The sequence below is a fragment of the Poecilia mexicana genome, unplaced genomic scaffold, assembly GCF_051168715.1.
Source record: "Poecilia mexicana isolate PSO_F unplaced genomic scaffold, ASM5116871v1 scaffold_9, whole genome shotgun sequence".
NCBI lineage: Eukaryota > Metazoa > Chordata > Actinopteri > Cyprinodontiformes > Poeciliidae > Poecilia > Poecilia mexicana.
In genome coordinates, this window is record NW_028263378.1 from 3,313,266 (window position 1) to 3,337,145 (window position 23,880).

Genomic DNA, 23,880 nt, shown 5'->3' on the forward strand with positions numbered 1-23,880 from the left:
CGGCGTCATTTCCTGGCCAGCGCAGCGCAGACGTCTGTGAGAGAGACGTTTGGAAACAGAAACTGATGAAAACTGTGTCGACTATGTAGAGATGGCTTGACTAAATTACAGAGTGTCGTGTTTAGAGGTAAGCGGCTTCATTTAGCCTCGTTTCCGGGCAGTTATTTCCGCCGAGTCACGGCCGAACCGCCGGTAATGCAGCCGGTTAGTTAAAACGTTTCTTCATTGATTAGCAGCTGCTATTTAACAGGTTAGCGAAGCTTCAAATGGCAGCAGCTTTTAGATTTAAAACTAAACAAAATGACAGTAAAAGTTGATAATTAACAGGTACGTGTTTCAGTCAACGTAAGTTTAGGTGTCTTTTTTATCTTGATATTATATAAGTTTACTATTAGGTAAGGACTTTAGGACTTTAAAAAACATGACATTTGTTTACATAAAAATTTGTATGTCTGTCTGTCTGCCTACTAGTCTGACAGACAGCAGTTGGATGGTGTACAATATTTTAAAAATAAATATTTGGTGTAAATTTATGCATCAATGTCTGGATAAATTTCGAGAACAAAGCAAAGACATTCAAAATGAAACAGTGTTTCAGTCTGTGTTTAAAATATTTTTCTTTCAATTTATCAGAACTGGTGGTGAGTTATTGTTTTATTTCATGTTTTCTGAGGAAAACTGAGGTCGGATGAGCATGAACTAGGAGGCCAATGTTACTGTTTAGACTTCTAGAAACAATCAGAGAAAAAAATGTGTGTTAATGCAACCATCTGCCTCTCATTTAGTGTAAAGAAAGTAATTCACAGTCAGCTGTAGTTGGTAAAGGTGAACTTTAAAATAACACTATTTTCACACTGCAGGTAAATGTGACCCAAATTCAGCTTGTTTTTTGTTATTTTGTCTAAAATGTGACCCATATCCAACTTGTTCACAGGAGTCTGAACAGACCAATTCCAATCTTTTCATCCAAAAAAAATGAAATAAATAAAATTTACGCCTCTTCCATAAGCGGAACTAAATCCGATACATACCCGAATGCGTCTGCAGTCTGCATGTCGCATTTTATCCGACTTTTATATGATTGACATTAGACGTGTTATAATTCTGCACCAGAAGAAGCCAGGGGGGAATCCAGATGCACACTATGGATGGAAATTATAATTATGAAAGAAGTTTGTGTCAGTGAAGCTCTGACTACACATCCAGACTGGTTTCTCAACAGAAGATGCAGTCAGTGTTCCAGAACATCACCAGAATCTGTTTCCCTTCAGATCAGAGTAAACCTTAGAGGAGCAGCCATGGCCTGCGCTCGAGTGCCGCTGGATGAGCAGCAGGTGACGGAGTCGGGCTCTTCGGGAAAGGAGCGCACTCTGCCTGCACTGGTTGGTTCAGTTTCTCATGTTTGTGTGAATGACATTTGACCCCCAGCAGCATTTTTGACAGTTTTCTTGAAGGGATTTTTGAGTTTTCCATCATGTTATGATGTTATTCCCTCATCAAAAACATACCTGGAGTGTTGCTTTGATTCTTTCATGCATGCTTGAGAAATAATTTAATCTCCATGGCAACCATTCAGCAGCACAAAATGCCTGGGTGGACCTAGCCCCTCCTTCTAGTCGCAGATCCTCCCCCACCCAGCTCCTTCAGACTAGCCAGCAGCAATTAGCAAACACCTCTGCTGAGCTCATTATAGAAGCGACTTTTCAGTGAAACGCTGATAAAAACGTTAAAGGGTTAATAGAGGAGCCATGTTGAGATGACTTCCTGAAGGCAGAGTTTCAGAAAGAGGGGAAGCTTCTTAAAGAAACAGAGGCCCAATTTCAAAGCATTTAATTATGAAGCAATTTTTTTTAAGTCATATTTGTTATAACATAGGTAACATAGTTGGTTGATTGTGCATTAAAATGGCACAATGTGGTTGGAAAACACATAATTCTGCCCCTTTAAAGTCTTTGTTGTGTTTTCCACCAGCACCCAGACAGGAAGGAGGAGCGCTGCTTCGTGCCTTACAAACCTCCCCCAGAAGACGGCTCTCCGGCCGAGGTGGAGGAGTTTCTGGAACACGCCAGGTTTATAGCAGAAGACCTGGAGTGGCTGCTGGCGCTGCCTCACGACAAGTTCTGGTGTCAGGTACGGGACCGAAGCCGCTTCCGACCGTTGGAGATTAGTCAATAAGTCAAGTTTAAGGATTTATCATCTGTCCCTGTCACAATAAGCAATAAATCAAATACTCATAAGATAAATTAAAATGAGCTTAGTAATTTCCATTTGCCTGATTTATCATTTCTCTCTTATCTGGATGATAAAAGTCTTCAGTCTGGTGTTTTGGTCTGAACTAGCTCTTGTTTTGAAGGATAATTTTGTTTACAGAAACTTTATAGTTCATTTTATTTATTGTTTTTGTTGTTTTATTTACTTTGAATATTTACAATGTCTTCCAATTCCAGTGTTAACCAATAATGTTATAATTTATTATAATAACTTCTGGGATAATTGATCATCACACAGTGAAAACCAGTAACAGATGTTACAGTTTGCCAAGCTCCATCATTAAATCATCAGTAAACATCAGAAATGTTGGTCGATGTTCCATTTATTGCGGTTTAAATGAGTCCAGAGTAACCGCTGTGCCGTCCCCACCAGGTGGTGTTTGATGAGTCTCTGCTGCGGTGTCTCGACTCGTACCTGCAGCTGGCTCCGCGCGGCCTTGACCTTGGCACTCTGCCCCTGTCGCCGGCGGTGGCCGACGTGCAGCGCACCATCCACAAGGCGGTTTTCCTGACCTTCCTCCGGATGGCCACTCATAAAGAGTCTAAGGTCAGGCGGAGGGAATAACGTTTGTTACATTTATCTGATGATTTGTTGTGAAACTAGCATTTCTTTTTCCTTTCTTTGTGACAGGAACATTTTATCACCCCGGCTGTGTTCGGAGAGATTATCTACAACAACTTTGTGTTCGACATTCCTAAAATTCTGGATTTGTGCGTTCTCTTCGGAAAGGGCAACAGCCAGCTGCTTCATAAGATGATAGGTGAGCTGATAGAGAAAATCTACTTTAATCAAAAATAGAGCTGAAACGAGTAATTGAAAATATTCAATAAAACATAGATTGACAGAAAATATGAGCTTAATAATACCAGATATTATTAGCAGAATTTAAGGTATAAACCTGAACAACTTAAGGGTGGAAACGTCCCTATTTGCAGCAGATGATAGATGTCTATAAGCCATCACTGTCCAACACAGTGGAGGTGCTTTGATGGTTTTAATCCAACCTGAAAATGACAAAACCTGGAGAAATTTAGGGGAAAAAAACACAAAAAAACAATTTTCCATGAAAAAAAGGCCTAAATTCAAAATATTAGAACTAAGACATTCTGTGACATCTCAAAGTCAGAAATTTGTATGAAAGAATCTAGGACTGAAACGATGAATCGTGATTAATTAACTTTTAAAAAATAATCATGAACTAATTTATTCATCAATTAATCATTAACTGGAGCATAAATCTTCAAAAAAATTAGAGCAGCATTTACAAAGCTGTTCAAAAAAGATACACATTTTGCATTTAATATTAAAAAACCTTCTTTATCCGTAAATATGATCTACCCAGAAGTCCTCAAGTGGCAATTTTTGCTTCACTTGGAAGGGGCTGAGATTTTCACGTTGCAAACATTTGACAAATTCTTGTATTTTTCATCTAAATATTCTGTATTTAGATTGTTTTGACGGTAGAATCGTTTTTGCATTTTTCACAACAAAAGAGTCAGTTTTATATAATATATTAAATAAATAATTGTCATCTATTAAAAACTCATTTCAGAGAACATTTTCACTCAGCAGCCGGCTTACTACAGCGACCTGGAGGAGACGGTTCCCACAGTGCTACAGGTGAGATTTACAATCATCGTCTGTTCAGTTTTTACCTTTTTGTTTTATTTTATTTAAGTTTGTAATTACTGTAACCGTCCAGGTGTTTGACACAATCCTGAAGAAATGTGGTCTGCAGTGTGAAGGAGCCACGGCCATGGAGCCGATGAAGCTGAACGCACAGAAACAGCCGACGGCCATGAGCATGAAGCTGGAGGTCAGACAGAACCAGCCACTGAACTACGGCGCCGTTTAGGGAAAACTTTTATTCCACAAATGTTCCAGAAAGAAACTACTTCTGAGATTTCCTTTTTCTTTTTCTAGAAAAGGTTGACATTTAAAACTCACTAGATTTCTTTTTTTTTTTCAGAAAATTTCTGACATTAATCTCAAATTAATGTTTTTTATATAAAATTTTTGATTTTTCAAACTGAAATTTTCCTGTATGTTTTTTTTAGAAATTGTTTAAGATAAACTCAAAATTTCAGATTTTTTTTCTAGAAAAGTTTTGACCCTTTGAACTCAGAAATGTCCTTTTTTTGTTACTAAAAAAATTCTGAGATTGATCTCAATATTCCCGTTTTCTTCTGGCAAATTTGTAACTTTTCAAACTCAGAAATTTCCTTTTTCTTGAAAATTTCTGAGATTAAGCTCAAAATCTAATTTTTTCAAGCAAATTTGTGACTTTTCAAACTCATAAATTTCCACGTTTTTCCCAGAAAATTTCTGAGATTAATCTCATTATGAGTTTTAACGTAAAGATCACACGTTTTGTTGTAAAAATGGCACTAAAATCGCCACATATTGAAAACCATGAGTAAAAACTGTTTATATTTATTTATTCTAATATAATTTAAAGATATGGAAGTGTGTTTTTATCTTACAAATGAAGCTACCGGTTCTTTTTTTCCACTGCAGGAGCTTGCAGATTTAGTTTTGTACTTGTGCGACTCGACCTCTACCATCCACGCCTTCCTGGACATCTTTCCCGCCGCTTGTTCCAGCTTCCACTCCCACGGCTTCCTCAGCAGGTAAACCGGCCGGCTCGGAGCTCACACTGAGACCTGTCGGCATTAAAGGACAAGGGAAGTCAGTCAGTCGAGTTATAAATAATTGTGGTTTAATGTCCGCAACTCTTAGACCAGGGGTGTCAAACTCAATTTCACAGAGGGCCACTTCAGCATACTGGCCCCCCTCAACGGGCCACATTGACAGTACAAATCAGGAGGGCATCCCTGCTAAAACACACCTTAGACAAAAGGTTGACTTCCCTCATTCAGTTCTGTAGAGGCTTATATTGAGTCAATGGTCCAGGTGTGTTAGAGAAGGAATGCATCTAAAGCTGCAGATGGTAGCTCTGGAAAACTACTTGGGCATCCCTAGCATAAATGTATAAAAATACAATGTTAAAAATAAATTAAACACCTTACATTGTTAAATAACTGATTTTATGTATTGAAGTTTTAAATATTACATTTGAGTTTCCATGAATGTAAAATTACTGCTCAGTTTAAAAATTACAATATTTAAATCAGTGTTTAAAGGTGAGCAAACAAATAAAAACAAGTCACATGGGCAGACATTATAGACTTTACGCAAAGATTTAGTCTCAGAGGCAACTGAAATCAATTAATTAAAAAATCCTTTCTGAATATCATCTCATGGTCTCTGAACTAAATGCGTCTCTCTGACCGGGAGCTGACAGCGAGTTGAAGAGTTATGGACCGGACGCTTTGGAGCGTCTGGTTAGGAAGCGCGTTACAAACCTTTGGTTGAAATGGCCGTTAAATTCAAGTCTCTATTACAGACCAGAGAAAACTAAAGAGAATGCAACGTTGTGTTAATCCATTTGAGGAGCCGGTAGTTTATCTTGAGGAAATAAATGACGACGCAAAAGTTAATTAGACTGTAACATGCGCAGTCCGCAGCTCAACCACTGCGGACTCCGAAGATGCTGGAAGTAACTCATCCAGCGGATTTAACAAATGGAGCCTTCTGGGTTCACGTTACCCAGGAGAGCGGCGCTCTGGAGGAGCTGCAGACGTAACATCTGTCCGTTTAGGAGAAGCGAAACCACGCATGGGGTGGTTTTTGTCACTATGAGAAAAATGTAGATGTAGACACATGTGCATTACGCCATAGAACTGCTAATTGGTAATTAAAGTAAAGTAGCTTCGATTTCAAAGAAGCCGACATTGAAGTCGATTGGCAAATGAACCATCACGAAGGAGAGGAAGGCTCTTGTTGTCTCACTGCACCCCAAGAGATGCATAACCTCCAAAAACTGTTTTTGTCTGGTTTCGAACCAGAGACCTTTCGCATGTAAAGCTAACATTATAACCACTACACTACAGGAACTGAACTTCTCTGCTTTGTTTCAGTTTGAGGTTCCAAAGTTGATGATGTGAGATGCAACGCATGAAAATTTCAACTGAGGCTTGCACTCAGATGCCTGGATTCAGAGTACAGACCATGACACCACAGAACCCTTGTTGACCTTTGCAAAATCTGTTTCTGTCTGGTTTCGAACCAGAGACCTTTTGCATGTGAAGCAAACGTGATAACCACTACACTACAGGAACTCATGCTGTTTCCACTGTTCCTGGTAGATGATCCACATTTTGTTAGAGACTAATGTCAATGATGGGCATAAAACAATGTGAAATACTTACAGATCTTCTCAGAGAGCACAGTAACTTGGTGAACAAACTGTCAGACTTATAATTGTGCCTAATTTCACATTACAGTCCATAAACTAAGCCTGGGATCAAAAAATTGTATTGAAGATGTCATTAGCAGAGACAAATGGTTCTACAAAGACTTGGCTAAATGGCTAAAAAATAAAATCAATACTTACAAATAAAAAATGGTTCAAAAATAAAATTAACACATTAAAACAAAAAATATCTCTGAAATACAATCAACACTTGAAAATTAAAAATGGTTCAAAAATAATATCAACACTTCAAAATACAAAATCTCTGGAAAATAAAATATTATGTATGTTGTTTTGAAAAACATTAGAATATAAGCACTTTTATCAAATCTTCATTGTGGTGAGATCATGTAAGTTCTTCTTAAATCCATGGAAACCCAACAGTTTGTAAGGTAGGTGAGTTAGCTCAGCAGGTTAGAGCACGGTGCTGGTAATGCTGAGGTTGTTGGTTCAAACCCCGTATGGGGCAATTCATGTGTAAGGTCTTTCAGACAATCAACACTACAAAATAAATAAGGGGTCAAAAATAAAATCAACACTTTACAATTAAAAAATGGTTCAAAAATAAAATCAACACTTACATTAAAAAAGGTTTAAAAAATAAAATCAACACTTCAAAATAAATAAGGTTTCAAAAATAAAATCAACACTTTACAATACAAAAGGTTTAAAAAATAAAATCAACACTTCAAAATAAATAAGGGTTCAAAAATAAAATCAACACTTACAATAAAAAAGGTTTAAAAAATAAAATCAACACTTCAAAATAAATACAGTTTCAAAAATAAAATCAACACTTTACAATTAAAAAATGGTTCAAAAATAAAATCAACAGTTCAAAATGTATAATGGTAACTGTTTCTGTCGGTTCAGTCCATAAACTAAGCCTGGGATCACAAAATGTATTGAAGATGTCATTAGCAGAGACAAATGGTTCTAGAGTCTTGGCTAAATGGCTAAAAAAATAAAATCAATACTTACAAATAAAAAATGGTTAGGAAGCGCATTACAAACCTTTGGATGAAATGGCGCGTTAAATTCAAGTCTCCATTACAGACCAGAGAAAACTAAAGAGAATGCAACGTTGTGTTAATCCATTTGAGGAGCCGGTAGTTTATCTTGAGGAAATAAATGACGATGCAAAAGTTAATTAGACTGTAACATGCGCAGTCCGCTGCTCAATCACTGAAGACTTAGAAACGTGAAGTCTCTTAGATGTGGATACATTTATCAGCAGCCCCCCCAGCCCCCCCATAGCTCCGCACCTGAGTTAAAGCACTTTTTTTTAACATTCCTTCAAACTACACTAGAGACTAACTTGTGTATGAATAGCTCTGCTCACAGGATAAATTAACTTTAGAGGAAGTCATTAATCGATCATTTGCATCCATAATGAGGACTTTCTGTTTTCCTTTCTATGACCGTTAGGCTACCGTCGTTTTACGAGGCCGCTGTGCCGGACTTGGAGAAAGCCATCAGGAAGAGGAGCTTTGACGATAAAAGGCGAGCATTCACCTCTGGGATTTTATTATTAGAAAAAAATGGCATTTTGTGACAGTAATGAGCTGAACTCTTACTCTGCCTTAGTCTGCAGGAAGACCTGTGGAAGAGGATGAGCCACTCCTGCAGGAAGATGGTGGAGACGACTCACCTGCTGCTGCACCACACCTGCCTGCAGCCCATCCTGGAGGGGTGAGTCCCTCACAGCAGCATGCAGCTCCAAAAACACCCCACAAACACCCCCATCATTCTGGGCTTTGATTTATTCATTTCAAACAGACAGTAAGAACAGGAAAAAATAATAATGCCCATTAAAATGCAATTTTACATAATTTGTTCGAAAAGGAGCAGGTAGAAGATGGAAGATCTTATAAACAACTTACACCAGATAAACTCTTAATTTATTCCCACATTGAACGACACTTATCACATTATCATCCCTAAATGTGCAATTATTTACCATTTTTAATATAAACTATAGCATTTTTAGTGTTTGAAACACCCATTCTGTACAACATATTTCCCAGTAAGCTTCTTAAATTTAAAAAATGACGGGTTTGTATGTCCCCAATGTCCCACTTGGTGTACTGTTCTGATTGATTTTTATTCTGATTGATTTTTATTGCGCATGACTACTGTAATTTTGTTTTTTATGTATTTCCCCAAAACTTTCACACAAGTTATATGTGTTTCAATGTTTTTGTTTCATTTTAGTCGAGAAAACATGCAAACGTTTGCTGAGGAACTCCTGCAATATTTTACTTCTTTTTTACCCGAGAAAAGGTGAGAAACATATTTATTACCTGACTTTTAGTGTGAGAACAAGAGGTGTTTTTAAAGAGATAATTAGTTGTGAAACTCAATGTTTTTTCTGAAAGTTTAGCCCATTTTGTGAGGATTTTATGTTTTAAACCTCCATATTGAATCAAGTTTTTGTTACACAGGTTGAAGTGAAAAGTCATTTTCTGTTTTATGGAAAATTATTTATTTTTGGGGGTTAATTAAATCAATGTTGCAGGTTCTGGTTTAACAGCTTAACTGAAGCAAATTTAAAAGGTTTCCTTTTATGATTCACAGAAAATTCTGTGAATCATAAAAGGTGATTTTATCACCGCAGGAGGTCAGTCAAAGGACGCAGGTCAGATCCTGACATAATTGTTTAAAATGTAGAAGTAAATAAATGAGCTCGTAAAGTAATTCATGTGTCAAACATTGCATCTGGAAAATAAAACTAGGAACCCTCCAAAGTTATTTGATTATAAATTGTAACATAAATAAATGTTTATCATTTTTAACATTATTAATTTAACGTATCACTATTATTTAATTTTTCATTTCCAGTTTTATTGTCTTATCGTTTTATTAGTTTCCTATATATATATATATATATATATATATATATATATAGGAAACTATATATATATATATATATATATATATATATATATATATATATATATGTCAATAATACATTGATTTATTTTCCTCCTGACATTTTTTCATTTTGCATTTTTTTCTGTTTTCTCTTTTGTCCGTTTATTTGCAGATTTCCTTTTAAATTTTTCTCCTTTTCCTTCTGACTCTTCATGACATAAAAATAAAAACAAAATGTTTCTATAATTTTGGGTGGATTTTTCCTCCATTTAAAAAAAAATTACAAACCAAAAGAAAATAGAATTTTTAATGCAAAGCAGCTTTATTTTCCTTTAGCTAAACGAAAAATAATTATTTCAGAAATCGGCCCACTCTGGTGGTAAATTTGACCCGTTTTTTGTTTTCCAGGTTTCTAGTCGACTACGACGATGAGTTTCCCATCTCAGATGACATCAGCCTCCTGCAGCAAGCTCTCCCTGTCATGCATCCTTTTTTTGTCCATTTAAAGATTTAAAAGCTCCAGGAGTTTTTCTTAAATATCAGTTTATGTTGCAGCTTTATGCTCAGAAAAGCCGGTTTCTTCTTTAACTCTCCCTCAGTGACGAGACGAGGACGTTGTATTTGCTGCAGGGTGTGGAAAGCGCCTGGGACGCCACGGGCCGACGAAGACCACAGACCGAAGGCGCTTCCTCGTCGCCAGCCAATCAGGGTGCGGCGGCGGCGGCCTGTTCGGACGGCTTCGGGTCACCAGAGGTCAAAGAGTCGAGAGGAGAGAGGCTGGAGGGGGCCGAGGCCAAGATGGCCGCCCCACAGAAAGGCGACAACGTGAGCGCTTCGATCTGCAGCTGCATGACGTCACAGTGTTTATGTTTGTTTTTAGAAACAAACTCAGATCCTCGGAAAAGTATTTACACCCCTTAAAGTTTTTATGTCATTTGTTTTCCTGCTTCAACTACAAACTTCAGTTTTAGGATCGTATGAGATGGATCAATATGACACAAAGGCTGAAGGATTTGGTTCTACAGTTCTTCCCGTACAGAACAGTAACATGGCATCAAAACGTTTTGGGTTTCCAGGGCGTCGTGTGTCCTGTGAGCGGGCCGGAGCTCGAGTCGCTCCTGTCCTGCATCAGGGATCTGCTTCCTGACCTGGGCGAAGGCTTCCTGCTGGCGTGTCTGCAGGAATACGGCTACAACTCTGAGCTGGTCATCAACAACATCCTGGAGGACCGACTGGCTCCCAGCCTGGAGAAACTGGACCGAACCATGCCGAGGTACGGCCTCCTGAGGCCACAACAGCATCCACTAGGGGGCGCCACTCTGTCTGACTGTTTAAAGACTCTTCAGGCCCATTTTGCATTAGATATTTATGACCTGGTATTCGGGCCGTTGTAGAAAAAAAAAGTAGTAGTACTTTCCCATCAAACACAATTTTGAGATTAATTTCGGATATTTTCTGTAAAAAAATGTGAAATTTCTGAATTTGAAAAGTCTAAACTTCACAAGAAAAACCTGAGAAATGTTTAATAATCTCAGAAAATTTCTAGAAAAATCTTGAGAATTTGAGTTTGAAAAGTTCGAAATTTGTGAGAAAACTTGCAAAAGCTCAGAAAAGTTTTGACTTTTGAAACTCACAATTTCTAAGATTAATCTCAAAATTTGAGTTTATTTTTAGCAGATGTTTGACTTTAGATTTAAAATGTCCAAATTTAATTTCTAGAAAATTTCTGAGATTAAACTCAAGTTGTTTTTTGAGATTCAACTTTAGAATTTCAAAAATTTACAACTTTTTTCTAAAACTTTCTAATGTTAACCTCAAAATTTGAGTTTTCTTTTGGCAAATATTCAACTTTTAAATCTTTCTGATTAATCTCAGAATTTCTGAGTAATTTGGCAGAAATGTTCTCCTTGCATTTCTTTCTAATAGGACTGTAATACGCCGTCTCAGATTTCTCACATTACAGGTTCTGCTGGAGTCGAAGGGTTTCAAACTAACCACAGTTTTATGATTTCTCACTAAAAAAAGTTCCAAACAAAAATGTCATAAAACCTGCAGTTCTGTTTTACTCAGACATTTTAAGATGACAGCAAAGTTGGCATGCAGAACGATTTTGTTTGTGTCGTTTTGTGTGATTGGAGCTTAATGTTCGTCTGCAGGCCGGTGAAAGAGGATCTCCCAGATGTCATGAACAGCCGATCCAACGTGTTCGACGACGACGAGTTCGACGTCTTCCGCAGGAATCAGGTGGACATGTCCCGCGTCTGGAAGGGCAGGAGGTACAGGAGCAGAGGAAGCTGCTGTCGTACAAATCTAAATGTCGCACGACTGGGCGATTAATACATTTTATTGATTAATCGAATCTTTGGTTTTTGGAGATTTAATTTTTAGAAAATCTGGATTTTTTTCTCTCCCACCTTTGTTTCTGTAGCTCAGTGTAGCTTTTGAGCAAGAAATATGAGCTTGTTTTAAGTCAATGATTCCTTAATATTGATGAAAAGTTTTAGTTCCTCTGGCAGATTATTTCCCTTGTAATATGGGAAAAATGTCCTGCTATAAGTGAAATAATCTGCCAGTTTAACTAGAAGATTTTCACGAATATTAAGGAATTATTGAGTAAAAACAGGCTCATAATTCTTTCTGAAAAGTTACTTGTAAGTTAGTTTTGTCTTAATTCAAATGAACTAAGACGTGTGATAAACTAGATAAAAATACTTGGTTGAGATTTTGTGTTTTTGCAGTTCTCAGGAGGTGTTTCTGTTCTCCGCCTGCAGGAAAGGCGAGAGCGCCCGAGAGATGCTGGACGACAAGCAGCACATAGCGGAGCAGCGAGCGCGGTACCTGATGTACGAGACGGTGGTGGACGAAGTCGCCGTCGAGCCGGGAGCGTCGGGCGGCGCCGGCACCGACCCCTACGACCTGGACGACTACGACGACGAGTACGACGACACGTACGACATGAACCAGGTCGGAGCCAACGACCTGGACGGAGACAGTTTACTCAGCAGGAGGTAAGGCGCTGCCCGGCTCCTACAGGTGCTTCAAATCCTTGAAAATGCTTGAATTTCACTGTTCAAGGTTTGGAAAGTGCTTGATGTTCAGAAATCAAAGATCGCCATGACATTAATGCTGATAACGAGTGTGTTTTATATTTCTGACTGGAGCTTTAACATCCCGACACAGTGAAGGAAAAACTAGTAACTTGTTTTTTCTCTCTGCAGGCCGTTCACCGTCCCTCAGGTGCTGAGGAAAGGAACCAAAGCAGAGGAAGAGGAGCAGGAAGACAATGAAGACGAAGATGTTTCACAGGTAATGAAGTGACTCACGTTTTGAAGTCATGTTTCCATTTCTTTTATTTTTAAAGTTACTAAAGTAAATGTAACTAGTTACTACCAGACTCTGTAACGAGATATAAAAACATCTAAAAATGCAGATTGATGTTAAATCTTATTACAAGTTTTTAAAATCTTATTTAAACGAGATAACACTCCTGAATGTATTTCCAAACTCTGATAGCTGAGCCACGTTTCTGTAGTTTTGACTCAGAATCTGACGAGTTAATTGAGAATCAGAACCAAAACAAATGGAAAACGTTCTAACATTGAGCATTTTTTGATGATGCACTGTTAAATGGGTTGAAGAAGCCGACGCCGGTACCAGTTTGGAAGCTGCGTCATTGTTGCATGGTTTTGTGTTTCAGAACCCTGTGAACCGGGACCAGTTCGTTCAGGACCCGGCTCTGCTGAGGGAGAGAGCCGAAGCCAAACGAGCTGCCATGCAGCAGAAGAAAGGGTAAGCACCTCCAAGTTCATCCAGGATGGCTCCCCGTCTAATAAGATTCTTTTAGGGGATTCTGGGTAAATACAACCAAAACAAACACGCTAACTAGCGCTAGCAGCAGAAACGTCTCGTTTTTTTTTTTACCGAAGATGAAAGATAAGCTGCTAAAATCTGACACCACTCCATTTTTGTTTACATTTGGTGAAGAAGGAAGTTTCGCTCAGTGTCTTAAGAGGTTTTTGTGTCGTTTCCTTAAGTAGTTCTTGGTGCAGCGCCCCCTCAGGCCAGGAGGGGAACAGGTTTTTTAGTTTGGTTCCTTCAGTTCAGTGAGAAAGTAAACCGCAGCAGCTGGAAATGTTGAGATTTTCTTCTCTCATTGAACCCAATCAGCCGTGAAATCACCCTGAATTATAATCTCTGGATGATTCTGCGCTCGGTTTGTGGTTGCAGCTTTCTGACCCTCGTTTCCTCCAGGTTCCGGCCCGAGCGGCCCAGTAACGTGGCGGGTCGACCCAAAGGCCAGGGACAGACCACGGAGACGCTCCTGGACCGACGCAAGAAGGAGACCAACAAGAGCCGTGTGAGCAACCACAACCGGCGCTCCATGGCGGACCGCAAGAGGAACAAAGGCATGATCCCCTCCTGATCTGGAGGTCCGGCTGACCCGGTTCTGGTCTGTCGCCACAACGTTCTCTGTGGATCTCTTTTTGGTTTTTTTAAACCAAAATGATTTATTTCAGCACTGATTTCCTTCCTCTGCTCACCACAATCACAATTAGACTTTTTATTTTTGCCAAGTAACAAATTGGTTTATTATTACGATCCAAAGATGTAAACAAGTAAGACATCAAAGAGCGTCTCCTCCATCGCAGAGCGTCTCCTCCATCGCAGAGCGTTTCCTCCATCGCAGAGCGTTTCCTCCATCGCAGAGCGTCTCCTCCATCGCAGAGCGTTTCCTCCGTCACAGAGCGTTTCCTCTCCTTCTTCTGGAAGAACATCAGCCGACCAAACGATCAGAGTGGGCATGAGCGCCCCCTCCTGATCGCGAGAACCGGGTCAGAACGAAACGTCTGGAAGCACAGGCTGCGTCATGTTGCCACGCACAAACTATTTTCTACACAGAGAACCCATCTATCTGTCAGAACATTTTGTAAAAAGGCAAATATTACTATTTTGGAGTTGACATGACATAAAAAACAAAAGCAGATAATAAATAATGCAGTTGTTTTGACATCTTTCAAGTTTGAGTCATCTGTGGTAAAATGCATAAAAGTATAACTTAAACATATTTTTATGGGGAGGGTCTTAGTGCTGTCAATCACCTCATGCTCTTTGCTAAGCTACAGCTGGTTAGCTAGTTAGCATGACAGCAGATAAATGGTATTCCAGTGAGTACATGAGGATGGTTGCCAGCGATAAGCCCCGCCTCCTGGCTCTGATTGGTTGGTTTTGGTGCATTTCTTCAGACTGCAGTAATGGCTCAGCGAAAATATAGAGATTGACCTTTTCACAGATTATCTGTCACAACATGGTGGCAGCTTTAACAAATATGTACAAAACATTTTTGTAATAGAAATTAGGTGATTAGATCTGACCCAGATTTATACAAAATAAGTGAAAACGTTAATCCCACCAAGCAGAAACGTCTGGAGTCACTAAGAGCTGCATGTACAGAAGTCACCAGCAGGGGGCGTGCATGAAGCTCCTAACACCAGTTTCTCCTCACTGTGCAGACTTTTTCTTTTTACAGTGTTGTGCAAAAGTCTTCAGCTTCTTTGACCTACAGCTGTGATTTGTTTGATTTGTTTTGTTTAAACTCAAAAGGTTTTATTTCTACTCAAACGTCGACTGTTGGTCTGATTGTAGCATTACGGGAGTAAATTCATGCCAAAAATAAGAAGGAAGAAAAACTTCAATTTTAGATTAATTTCACTTTTATTTTCTATGTCAAAAAATATCTAAATATGATGTAAAAAAAAAAAAAGTAAAATCTACATGATTTATTTATAAATTTACTAGAGTTGCAGCCAATCACTATATAAATCGGATGAAAAGAAATTGACACTTTATGCTGATAAAGTGTTTTTAACCACTTAACCACTTTTAACATTTAACCACTAAAACTTATTTTATAAAATATTAAAAATACATTAAAAGGTGCAAATAAATAATTCAATTTCTTAAATAAAAAAGTAAACATTTTAGTTCCTAAAATGCAATAAAATATCTTTCTTTAGTGAATGCAAAAAAATATTTCTAACTTCAACATGTGAAAAGCTCAATACTTTCTGCTTCACATCAGTACAGTTTGAGGCTGATTTGGTAGTTAATTTTTTAGATTAACTGATTAATAATTAGATGGAGAAAGATGCTTAATATCAGATTTTTATGGATTTTTAATCCAGTGAAGGTAAAACTGGCTCTGAATTTCTGTGTGAAACATTTACAGATAAAGTTCTTCTTTAATGAATACATTTTTTTGTACAATTTTGGCTTAATGTTCAGCAAATGACCTTTTTCTGTGTCTGGATACTCCAGTTAATGATCAATCGATTACTAAATTAATTGACTGTTATTCCAGTAATTGATTAATCACAATTAATCGTTCCAGCCCAAGATTCTTTCATACTAATATCTGACTTTGTAATATTATAATTTTAGTAATTTGAATTTATGGTTTTTAATTAAGGAAAATTCTGTTCAAACAAACGTTTGACTTTTACTGATTTTAAATGTGAAACATTAATGTAGACATTTCTTATGTAGATTTGATCATTTCAGGTTTGGTGCCTTACAGGAAGCTGCAAATTCCTTAAATTTAACGACAGAGGAACTGCTGCTAAAAATGTGAAGCATGAAACCAGAGGAAAGATGAGATTTGAAAGAAGGAGCCAAAGTTAAGAGAATAACTATAAAATCTTTATAAACTACACTTAAATACACTTTAATTTAACAATAAAATTATTTTTTAAGACTTTTGCACAGCACTTTAACTCTCGTCAGGTCAGTTTGGATCTTCGTTTTCCAGGGTGGAAGGATTATAAACAAACAGCTTTAGTGGTTTTTAAATCTGTTTAAATTTAGATTTTTTGTGGCTTTTGGACCAAACTTTTTCACACAGTCCAGACATCACTAGAAATAAATCCAAATCAACATCTGGATTTCTAACATCTGGATTTCTAACACCTTCATTTATAAATACTTAAATTGGTTTGATGTCCTGAAACTCAGAACTGTGATAAACATGCAAAAAATACAAAATGAGGAAGAGGACAAACACTTTTCCACACCACTGTCGTTTACATTTAGGTATTAGTACGGATCATTTTGAAAGCTAAATAATCTTTTCACCCTGGAAAAAACCTGCTAATTTTCCAAACAAGAAGCACAGAAGTGATTTTAGCAGGAAATAAATCAGATGAACATGTTTGTTACTGACATCATTCAGGAGCTAAAGTGAACAGCGTGTGGAAGAAGAAGAAGAAGTCGTCGTCGTCCATGGAGCGAATAAATAGTTTTTACATGTTGAAACGTTTCGGCAGCCGACTTCAGCTGCAGAGATTCCACACATTTTAACGTAACAGACGTTAAAGCTCAGCAGGAATCCAAAACGCAGAGTTTCTGCCCCCTGGAGTCCAGATCCGCTCCCAGGGAGGGCGGCGCGGTCGGGACGAGGTCCGGGCGGAGCGGCGGCTGCTAGCTGTCTCTGCGGACGGCGCCTGCAGGGAGGAGCAGAAGCTCTTCAGACGGGTCGGATCCGGCCGGCGGACGGGGAGGAGGCGGGGACTCACCGAGGATGCTGCGTTTGCACAGAGGGCAGGTGTGCTGCAGCAACAGCCAGGGGTCGATGCAGTCCCTGTGGTACTCATGGAGACACGGCAGCACCCGCAGACACTGAGGACACAAGAGGCAGAGCAGAGATCGTATCCCCTACTCCAACATCCTGCTAGCACCAAAGGGAGCTGATGAGGCAGTGGAGCAGTTTCATTATAAAAATCTTTCTAGTGTGGATGGAAGTTGGCCTGTCACACTAACAGAAGTTGCTGAGCGATGAATTGTCCCAGAAGTTTTCACAATAAACGATAATGTTGTTTTTAGACCATTTTGAAGTAAGATAATACAAGAACACATCCTCAAAGATCAATAAACTTTAAATACTAATAAACATTTAATGATGGAACTGGAGAACATTTAAATATCCAAAATAAAACAACAGAAACAAATTATAAAGTCTCTTAGTTGGGGAGCAGGGTTAGCAAAACCCACATGAGGAGGCCTTAGTCCTGAACGCGGCCATCGCAGGTTCGATTCCCGGCCTGGTGACCTTTGACATGGCTTCCCTCTCATTTTCTACTTTCCTGTCAGTTCACTTTCAAATAAAGGCCACTAGAAATTAAAGGTTCAGCTGAGACTGAAACACCAGACTGAAGACTTTTATCATCCAGTTTTTAGTAGAAAGAGAAAAACAATAAATTATGCCAAGTCAGGCTTTTCTATCCGCATGTCAAAGATTTTGCTGACATAGTTAATATGCTTGAATATTGAGCAGCAATGACAAACAGCAACAGTCTTCAGTCAGAGGCCTCTTCTGGTTCGTTTGAAGACTGACTGCTACTGGGGCTCCTTCCTGCCTGCAGCATCGTCATCCAAAGCGACTCTTTGACACTTGAATGATGAACATTTAGCTTCCGTTTGGGGTAATAAATAAAGTTTTGCTGGATTTTTAACACACCTGGTTGTTGTTGAAAGGTTCCAGACAGACCGCGCAGTTCTCCGTCTCGGTCTGCTGGGACGGGTCGCACCAGCGTTTGGGCCGACGATACGTTTTGGTTTTCAGCAATGACATTTTCTTCAGAACGTCCTGCTTGGGAAGAAGCTGCAACAGAAAATACAAAAGCAGATCAAATTTATGTCCTAATGTCAGAAGTCTCTAAAACATCTCTGCAAATTTGTAAAACATTAGAGGCGAATAATAATAATTCCACGTTTTGTACTCAATCCTCTATTCTGTAACAAATATTACTTCAGCACAGTGACAACTAACTGAAAAAACCAACAAGAAGGCGCAGAACAAATGGTTCTTTATGTAGTTTCTGCAGGTAAAAAATGGGAAATCACTTTATAAAACAGTTTGTAAATAAATAACTAATACCAACAACAACCTGTAGGAGCTGGTCTGTGTTATTTATTACGTTCAACAGAAACACACCACATGGAAACATGGACGAAGGTAAAGTGCAACTAATCGCCCTGTGGAAGTGAAACTCAACCCTAAACAAATTTTGAAAAATTCCACAATTTTTATAGATTTTAGAGTGTGGCCAAGAGGTGGATGAGCAACAAATCTGGTTTTGACTGCAGTAGCCACTGTTCAACCCACAGAGGGCAGCATTGAGGCGGTTTCAAGGTGAAATGTTACAGAATCCAACACAATTTCAATAAATTGTCAAAATCTCTGCAGAAATTCCACCTGCTTAGTCAGTTTATCAGCAAAAAATATTTAGTTTTGGGGTTTAGTTACACCTCACCAAGTAATTTTTATTTACACAGAATTACTGGATGGAGCGTTGGGAGGATGGGGAGACATGTTTTATGTTTTAGGAGTTTAAATCTGGAAAAAGGAAGTGACTTATCCAGTTAAATCCACTGATGGTCTGGTTATTTTTTTAAAGCTTTTCTAATAAAATCTATGCATGTTACGAACTTCCTCTGACTTTGAAGTGATTTTATTCTGGTACAGTGCAGCCGCTGTGAAGTAATCAGCTGTACCTCTAGGTTGTCGTTGTCGTCCTGGTACTGCCAGCGGGCCTGAACGATGACGCCGGTGCAGAGGATCAGCGCCACCAGCAGGACGGTGTCCCACAGCTGCTGCAGGTACTTCTGGAAACCACCAGAGAAGAAGAAACGGCGTCTGAAACACACAACGCTTCTATAGCCGCGTAACCCGACAGATCAGACCAGGGGCGTGTCGCCTCATTATTAAAAATAACCAGGTAATTACATACAGATATAACAACAAATCCAGGTTTTTCACAATTTCTCTTTTTTCTGTAACATTTGCACTGAATTTTACAAAAAATAAATATAGCTTTTTTTCTCACAATTTTGACTTTTCAGTATTTTGCTTTTAATCTCAATTATTTTTGTATTTATTTTATTTGATTTTTTTTTTCAAAATTTTGACTGATCTCAGAATAGTGATTTAAATTTCAGAATTCTGAATTTTCCTCACAACTTTGACTTTAATTTAAGAATTGTGACTGCTTCTTCTGAGATAAAATTAGATTTTTTTTTCAGAATTTTGACTTTTTTCCCCCCAGAATTTTGACCTTAATCCCAGAATTCTGATTTAAATTTCAGAATTCTGGTTTCAATTATAGAATTCTGAATTTTCTTCTCAAAAGTTTGACGTTAATCATAGAATTCTGACTTCTTCTTCTGAAATGAAAGCCAGAATATATTTTTTAATTCAGTGGCCCTAATCTTCTTCCACAGGATTTCCACAAAGAATGAGACTAAAAATATCAGTAATATGCTTTTAAATTAACTTTTTATTAATGACATTTTCTATGCCACAGAATAAAAAAATATCCACATTTTTAAGACTGTCTTAGAAAAACAGTCTTCACTCAGAGGTGTCTTCAAATTCACAGTAATACAGACTGCTACAGGAGATCTATCCTGCCCAAACCATTATAATAATCTTTTGAATGAATGTGAATTAATATGAGTCTAAATTTATGTTCTTTTTTCAAAAAATTATGTGACATTAGTGGCTCTATATCAGTTCTTTTTTGGTTTTTGTTTTTGGTTGTTTTGAAAGCAAACTATCTCGGCAGTTGGATTAGATACACAGAGCTTTACAAATGAACGGGTTTTTTTGTGTGTTTTGTTTTTCTCGCCTCCCCACCTGGACCTGAGAGTTGCTCTCGCCGGTGCAGATGACCCCCTGCCACTCTCCGTACAGGCCGCCTCTGGACCGGCCGCAGCTGGACCACAGGGTCAGCGTGGCGCCCTGCCCGGAAAACACAGCGGCAGCTCCGTCAGCCTGTCATCTGCTCACTCACCACTGGGGGCGCTGCGAACCTGGAAACACGCGGCCAGCCGCGAGGAAGAGGCTCACCAAGTTGTCCTGTAGGATCGTCTCATATGTGATTTTAGCCGTCGCCCGAAGACCCCTGCAGTAATAATAAAGTAAATGCCATTTAATCAAACTAATAAAATAATAAACAACCTGAAGACTTAATTAATCGGAAAAATTCACGATTCTGTGGTTTTTGTGGGGGGTTTTGGTGCTACTTTAGAAATATTAGAAATGATTTGTGTTTACAATATTTGTGTGTATGTATGACCGAAAATACCGTTTATTTTTAGAATAAAAAATAATACATGAATAACATATTTTAATCTAGATTTTTTTTTACTTGCACATGGCTTTCAAAGTTAGAAAAAAAAATGATTAAGACAATTTAAAAAATAAAATAAAACAGATTTGAAATACTGCAAGAAAAAGCAAGAATTTTAAAAATAAAAAGCAGAATTTCATAATAAATTAAAAATTAAATATTTTAATCTAGATTTTCTAAATATTTTAATAAATCTAAATATTTTAATAAATATTTTTTTCTAGATCAGGTTGGTGTGGCTGTGGTTGCGTAGCGTTTCTGTACCTCAGCAGAGCTCCAATCAGCTTGGTGACATTCTCTGATGTTTGGATCACAATGATGGGCTTGGACAGCAGAACCTGGGACAAATCCATCTGCAACACAGAAACGAGCCGATCCAAACCGGCCAAACATTTAAACAGAACCAGGTCCAAAATTAGTGCTGCACCGACAAATCAGCACAGATTTCATTCATATTTATTGTAATATTTACAAACTATTCAGAAAGACAAATAATGCTTGCAGCCAAAAATAGGAATCAACATGTCATATGTTTGTTAAATATATTTTTTCCCTATTTACTAAAACTGTCACCATTTCATGACAGTATAATATGAGACAGATACAGGTTCACTGGACGATAAATTGTCCCAGAAGTTATCACGATAAATGATAATATTGTTTTTTTGAGTTCATATAACGGTAATAATAAAGCAGGAACATATTCTGAAAAATCAATAAACTTTAAATTCTAATGAGCATTTAACACTGGAAGATATTTTGAATACCCAAAACAAATCAACAAAACAACAAATAAAATTAATTACGAAGTCTCTTTAAAGGACTAAACTGTCCTGTAAAACTGGAGAACATCAGAACCAGTGTGACGTTTCACCTCGCTAGCTGTGTTTTGGTTCAGAGCCAGGATGATCAGCGCCGACGCTCCCAGGACCAACGCCCGCTTCATCTGTGCACAAAAACAAGTAAACAACAAAATTCTTAAAAACCAAAATCCTCCAAACATCAATGAGAAACGATAGCTGAAACCTCCTGCAGGTTGGTGGAATCACCCTCTAACTAAGCTGCACTTGGGATGATTTCTCACTTTGTTAACCACTGCATCAGCAAAAGACTCCTGGTTCCCAGTGGAGGCTTTGCTGTCGTCCATCTCCACCGGCACAACGCCGATCCACGGCTCCTGCCGGTCGCCATTTCCCCCGTCTCCTCCTTCGCTCGGCTGCGTCGCGTCATCTCCAACCTGGAGACAGGAAAACAAACAATCATTTAATCTAAACTATAATCTCTGCAGGCTTATAGGGGCTGAATCAAAGCATTTTTAATGGAAGGTTTAGTGGAAGGAAAATGTGTGGAAGAAAAAAGTTTTGCTAAAGCAATAGGGATAGATGTGAAGCACCATTTGAAGAGTTTGGGGGAGATTCAGAAGATATTAACTCGGGTGTTTTGATTGACGAATAATAATAATTTTGATTTTCTGATAACCTGAATATTTCTATGATTAAAGCTGCAGTATGTAACTTTTATAATAATAATTAAAAAAACACATTTTCTTTTATAGTTGTTGAAACTGTCACTGTTGTGACAGCTTGGTGTAAAACATCTAATATGTGAAAATAATGGAGTTTCCCTGCTTTCTCCCAGGGATGACTACAAACAACAAAAGATATTGTTGTGAATGCTAAGGCTAGTTAGCCTTAGCACGACCACTAAATACCATGGATGGTTTTCACGAGGTTGATTGACAGCGTTAAGTCCCTCCTCCTGCCTCTGATTGGTTGTTTTTGTTGCATTTCATTAGACAGCAATAACAGCTCAGGGACGAGGTGGATTTTTTCCCCCACAGATTATCTGTCTCATATCACACTGTCACGACACTTATGTAAAAAACATTTTTCAATACAAAAGTTACTGCAGCTTTAATCATAAAATTTCGAAAGGAAATAATTATCTATATTAAATATACAGCTTTTAGATATACCAATTCTTTATTAAAGAGTTGTTTATTCACATTTGCATAAATTTCAAAACAATTTTACGATGTAACAAAGAAAAACAAGAAGCTAAACACAGGAAAATATATTTATTTTCGCACCTTGCCAAATTTAATTTGAATATTTCTGATCCATATGTAGATCATAATATATAATGCATGTGTATTTAGTACTTTCCACATCATAAATTAACATTCATAAAACTTCAGGAAGTCTCACCAAGACCAGGTTCCCCTCCAGCTGCTCCTCCTCCTCCTCGTTCCGGGTCTCTGAGCTCTTACTACCTCGGTTTGACTCCACCACTTCCCCCTGGAGCAGGGTGCTAACAGCGGGCTGCTGCTCCAGAAAAACCTCCACCAAAGCGACCTGCTCTGCGGCCACCAGCAGCCCGGGCCACCGCAGCAGCAGCAGCACAACAACCGGCGACGGTAAACAGAGACAAAACCGGCGAGCTGAAGCCATGGTCCCCCCAAAAACCAGCAGGAAGCAACAATAAACACATAAAACTCATCAACTGTCAGGCATTTTGTTAGAAATCCTGCAGCCGATTATTTTAGGCTGTTAGCTCGCAGGCTCCTGGATGTAAACAGGAAGAATAAAAAAACTTCCGGTTGTAAACGGAAGTCGGGAGGGGTATTATCTTGGGTAAGAGCGCCCAGATGATTCCCAGTAATAATTCAGTTAACTACCATTGGACTTTAAATGTGTACTTTTAAAAAGTGATTTTCTTTAACGCAATACGATAATTCTTCTGTCGATAAACGTAAGTTGACCGTAAAGCTACCGACGCTAACGTGTATTCCCCCAAAGAAGAAAGTAGAAGAAAGAGAATAATCTTCTCACAGTTCCATCTTGATTTTAAAGCCACAGTTCGTTTAATGAAAACTTCATAGCAAAAATAAAATGAAATAAATTAGAAAATAAAAAACTCATATTAAGCACATTTTCTATACAGTTATTATTAGGTTAGTTAAAAAAACAATCAACAGATCAACCCTACAAAAATAAAATATCTGTTATCCTATCCAGTTGACTTTTTTTCATCTTTACATGTATTGTTAATATAATATTGTATAAAAAGGCTTAAGTTCTTAAATAAAAAATCTGCAGAATGTGTCACTAAAGGAATGCTGTGTTATTGTATGTTAGACAATAACATTTTTTGTTTTCTTACTCAAAGAAGAAATTAAATTATGTTCATTTGTATTTGTGATATTGTGGTCAAATGAAAAATCTGAAGAATTAACTA

General features: G+C 38.1%; 2 protein-coding genes and 1 non-coding gene across 3 annotated transcripts; 1 reads left to right on the plus strand and 2 right to left on the minus strand.

Annotated features, from left to right (window-relative positions):
* On the plus strand, window positions 1–14,468 carry ascc2 (activating signal cointegrator 1 complex subunit 2). The gene is made up of 19 exons (XM_014989952.2): window positions 1–127; window positions 1,272–1,382; window positions 1,972–2,130; window positions 2,644–2,817; window positions 2,902–3,031; window positions 3,824–3,891; window positions 3,974–4,087; window positions 4,789–4,901; window positions 8,015–8,089; window positions 8,174–8,278; window positions 8,801–8,869; window positions 9,869–9,943; window positions 10,060–10,285; window positions 10,537–10,733; window positions 11,617–11,736; window positions 12,232–12,468; window positions 12,679–12,766; window positions 13,158–13,249; window positions 13,712–14,468. Exons 2-19 carry the CDS (start codon window positions 1,299–1,301, stop codon window positions 13,881–13,883), a joined length of 2,298 nt encoding a protein of 765 aa, XP_014845438.2. The 5' UTR covers window positions 1–127; window positions 1,272–1,298; the 3' UTR covers window positions 13,884–14,468.
* Window positions 6,380–6,452, minus strand: trnav-cac (transfer RNA valine (anticodon CAC)). The gene has a single exon. It is a non-coding gene; the product is annotated as a tRNA-Val (tRNA).
* Window positions 14,019–23,228, minus strand: rnf215 (ring finger protein 215). Its single transcript, XM_014989953.2, has 10 exons — window positions 22,851–23,228; window positions 21,728–21,880; window positions 21,518–21,589; window positions 20,908–20,996; window positions 20,361–20,415; window positions 20,148–20,252; window positions 19,007–19,117; window positions 17,970–18,113; window positions 17,029–17,131; window positions 14,019–16,956 (listed from the first exon to the last, which is right to left on the minus strand). The coding sequence occupies exons 1-10, from the start codon at window positions 23,091–23,093 to the stop codon at window positions 16,934–16,936; spliced, it is 1,098 nt and encodes a 365-aa protein (XP_014845439.2). The 5' UTR covers window positions 23,094–23,228; the 3' UTR covers window positions 14,019–16,933.
* Between the last annotated feature and the right edge of the window lie 652 nt (window positions 23,229–23,880).

Bases quoted from the DNA above. Each gene is read 5' to 3' on its own strand.
- ascc2 (XM_014989952.2), top strand. From the start codon at position 1,299: ATGGCCTGCGCTCGAGTGCCGCTGGATGAGCAGCAGGTGACGGAGTCG. The intron at 8,870-9,868 runs GTGAGAAACATA...TTTGTTTTCCAG, and splicing joins TCTTTTTTACCCGAGAAAAG to GTTTCTAGTCGACTACGACG. The intron at 12,767-13,157 runs GTAATGAAGTGA...TTTGTGTTTCAG, and splicing joins AAGACGAAGATGTTTCACAG to AACCCTGTGAACCGGGACCA.
- rnf215 (XM_014989953.2), bottom strand. From the start codon at position 23,093: ATGGCTTCAGCTCGCCGGTTTTGTCTCTGTTTACCGTCGCCGGTTGTT. The intron at 20,253-20,360 runs GTGAGCCTCTTC...TTTTCCGGGCAG, and splicing joins CGATCCTACAGGACAACTTG to GGCGCCACGCTGACCCTGTG. The intron at 19,118-20,147 runs GTGGGGAGGCGA...GGTGGTTTCCAG, and splicing joins AGAGCAACTCTCAGGTCCAG to AAGTACCTGCAGCAGCTGTG.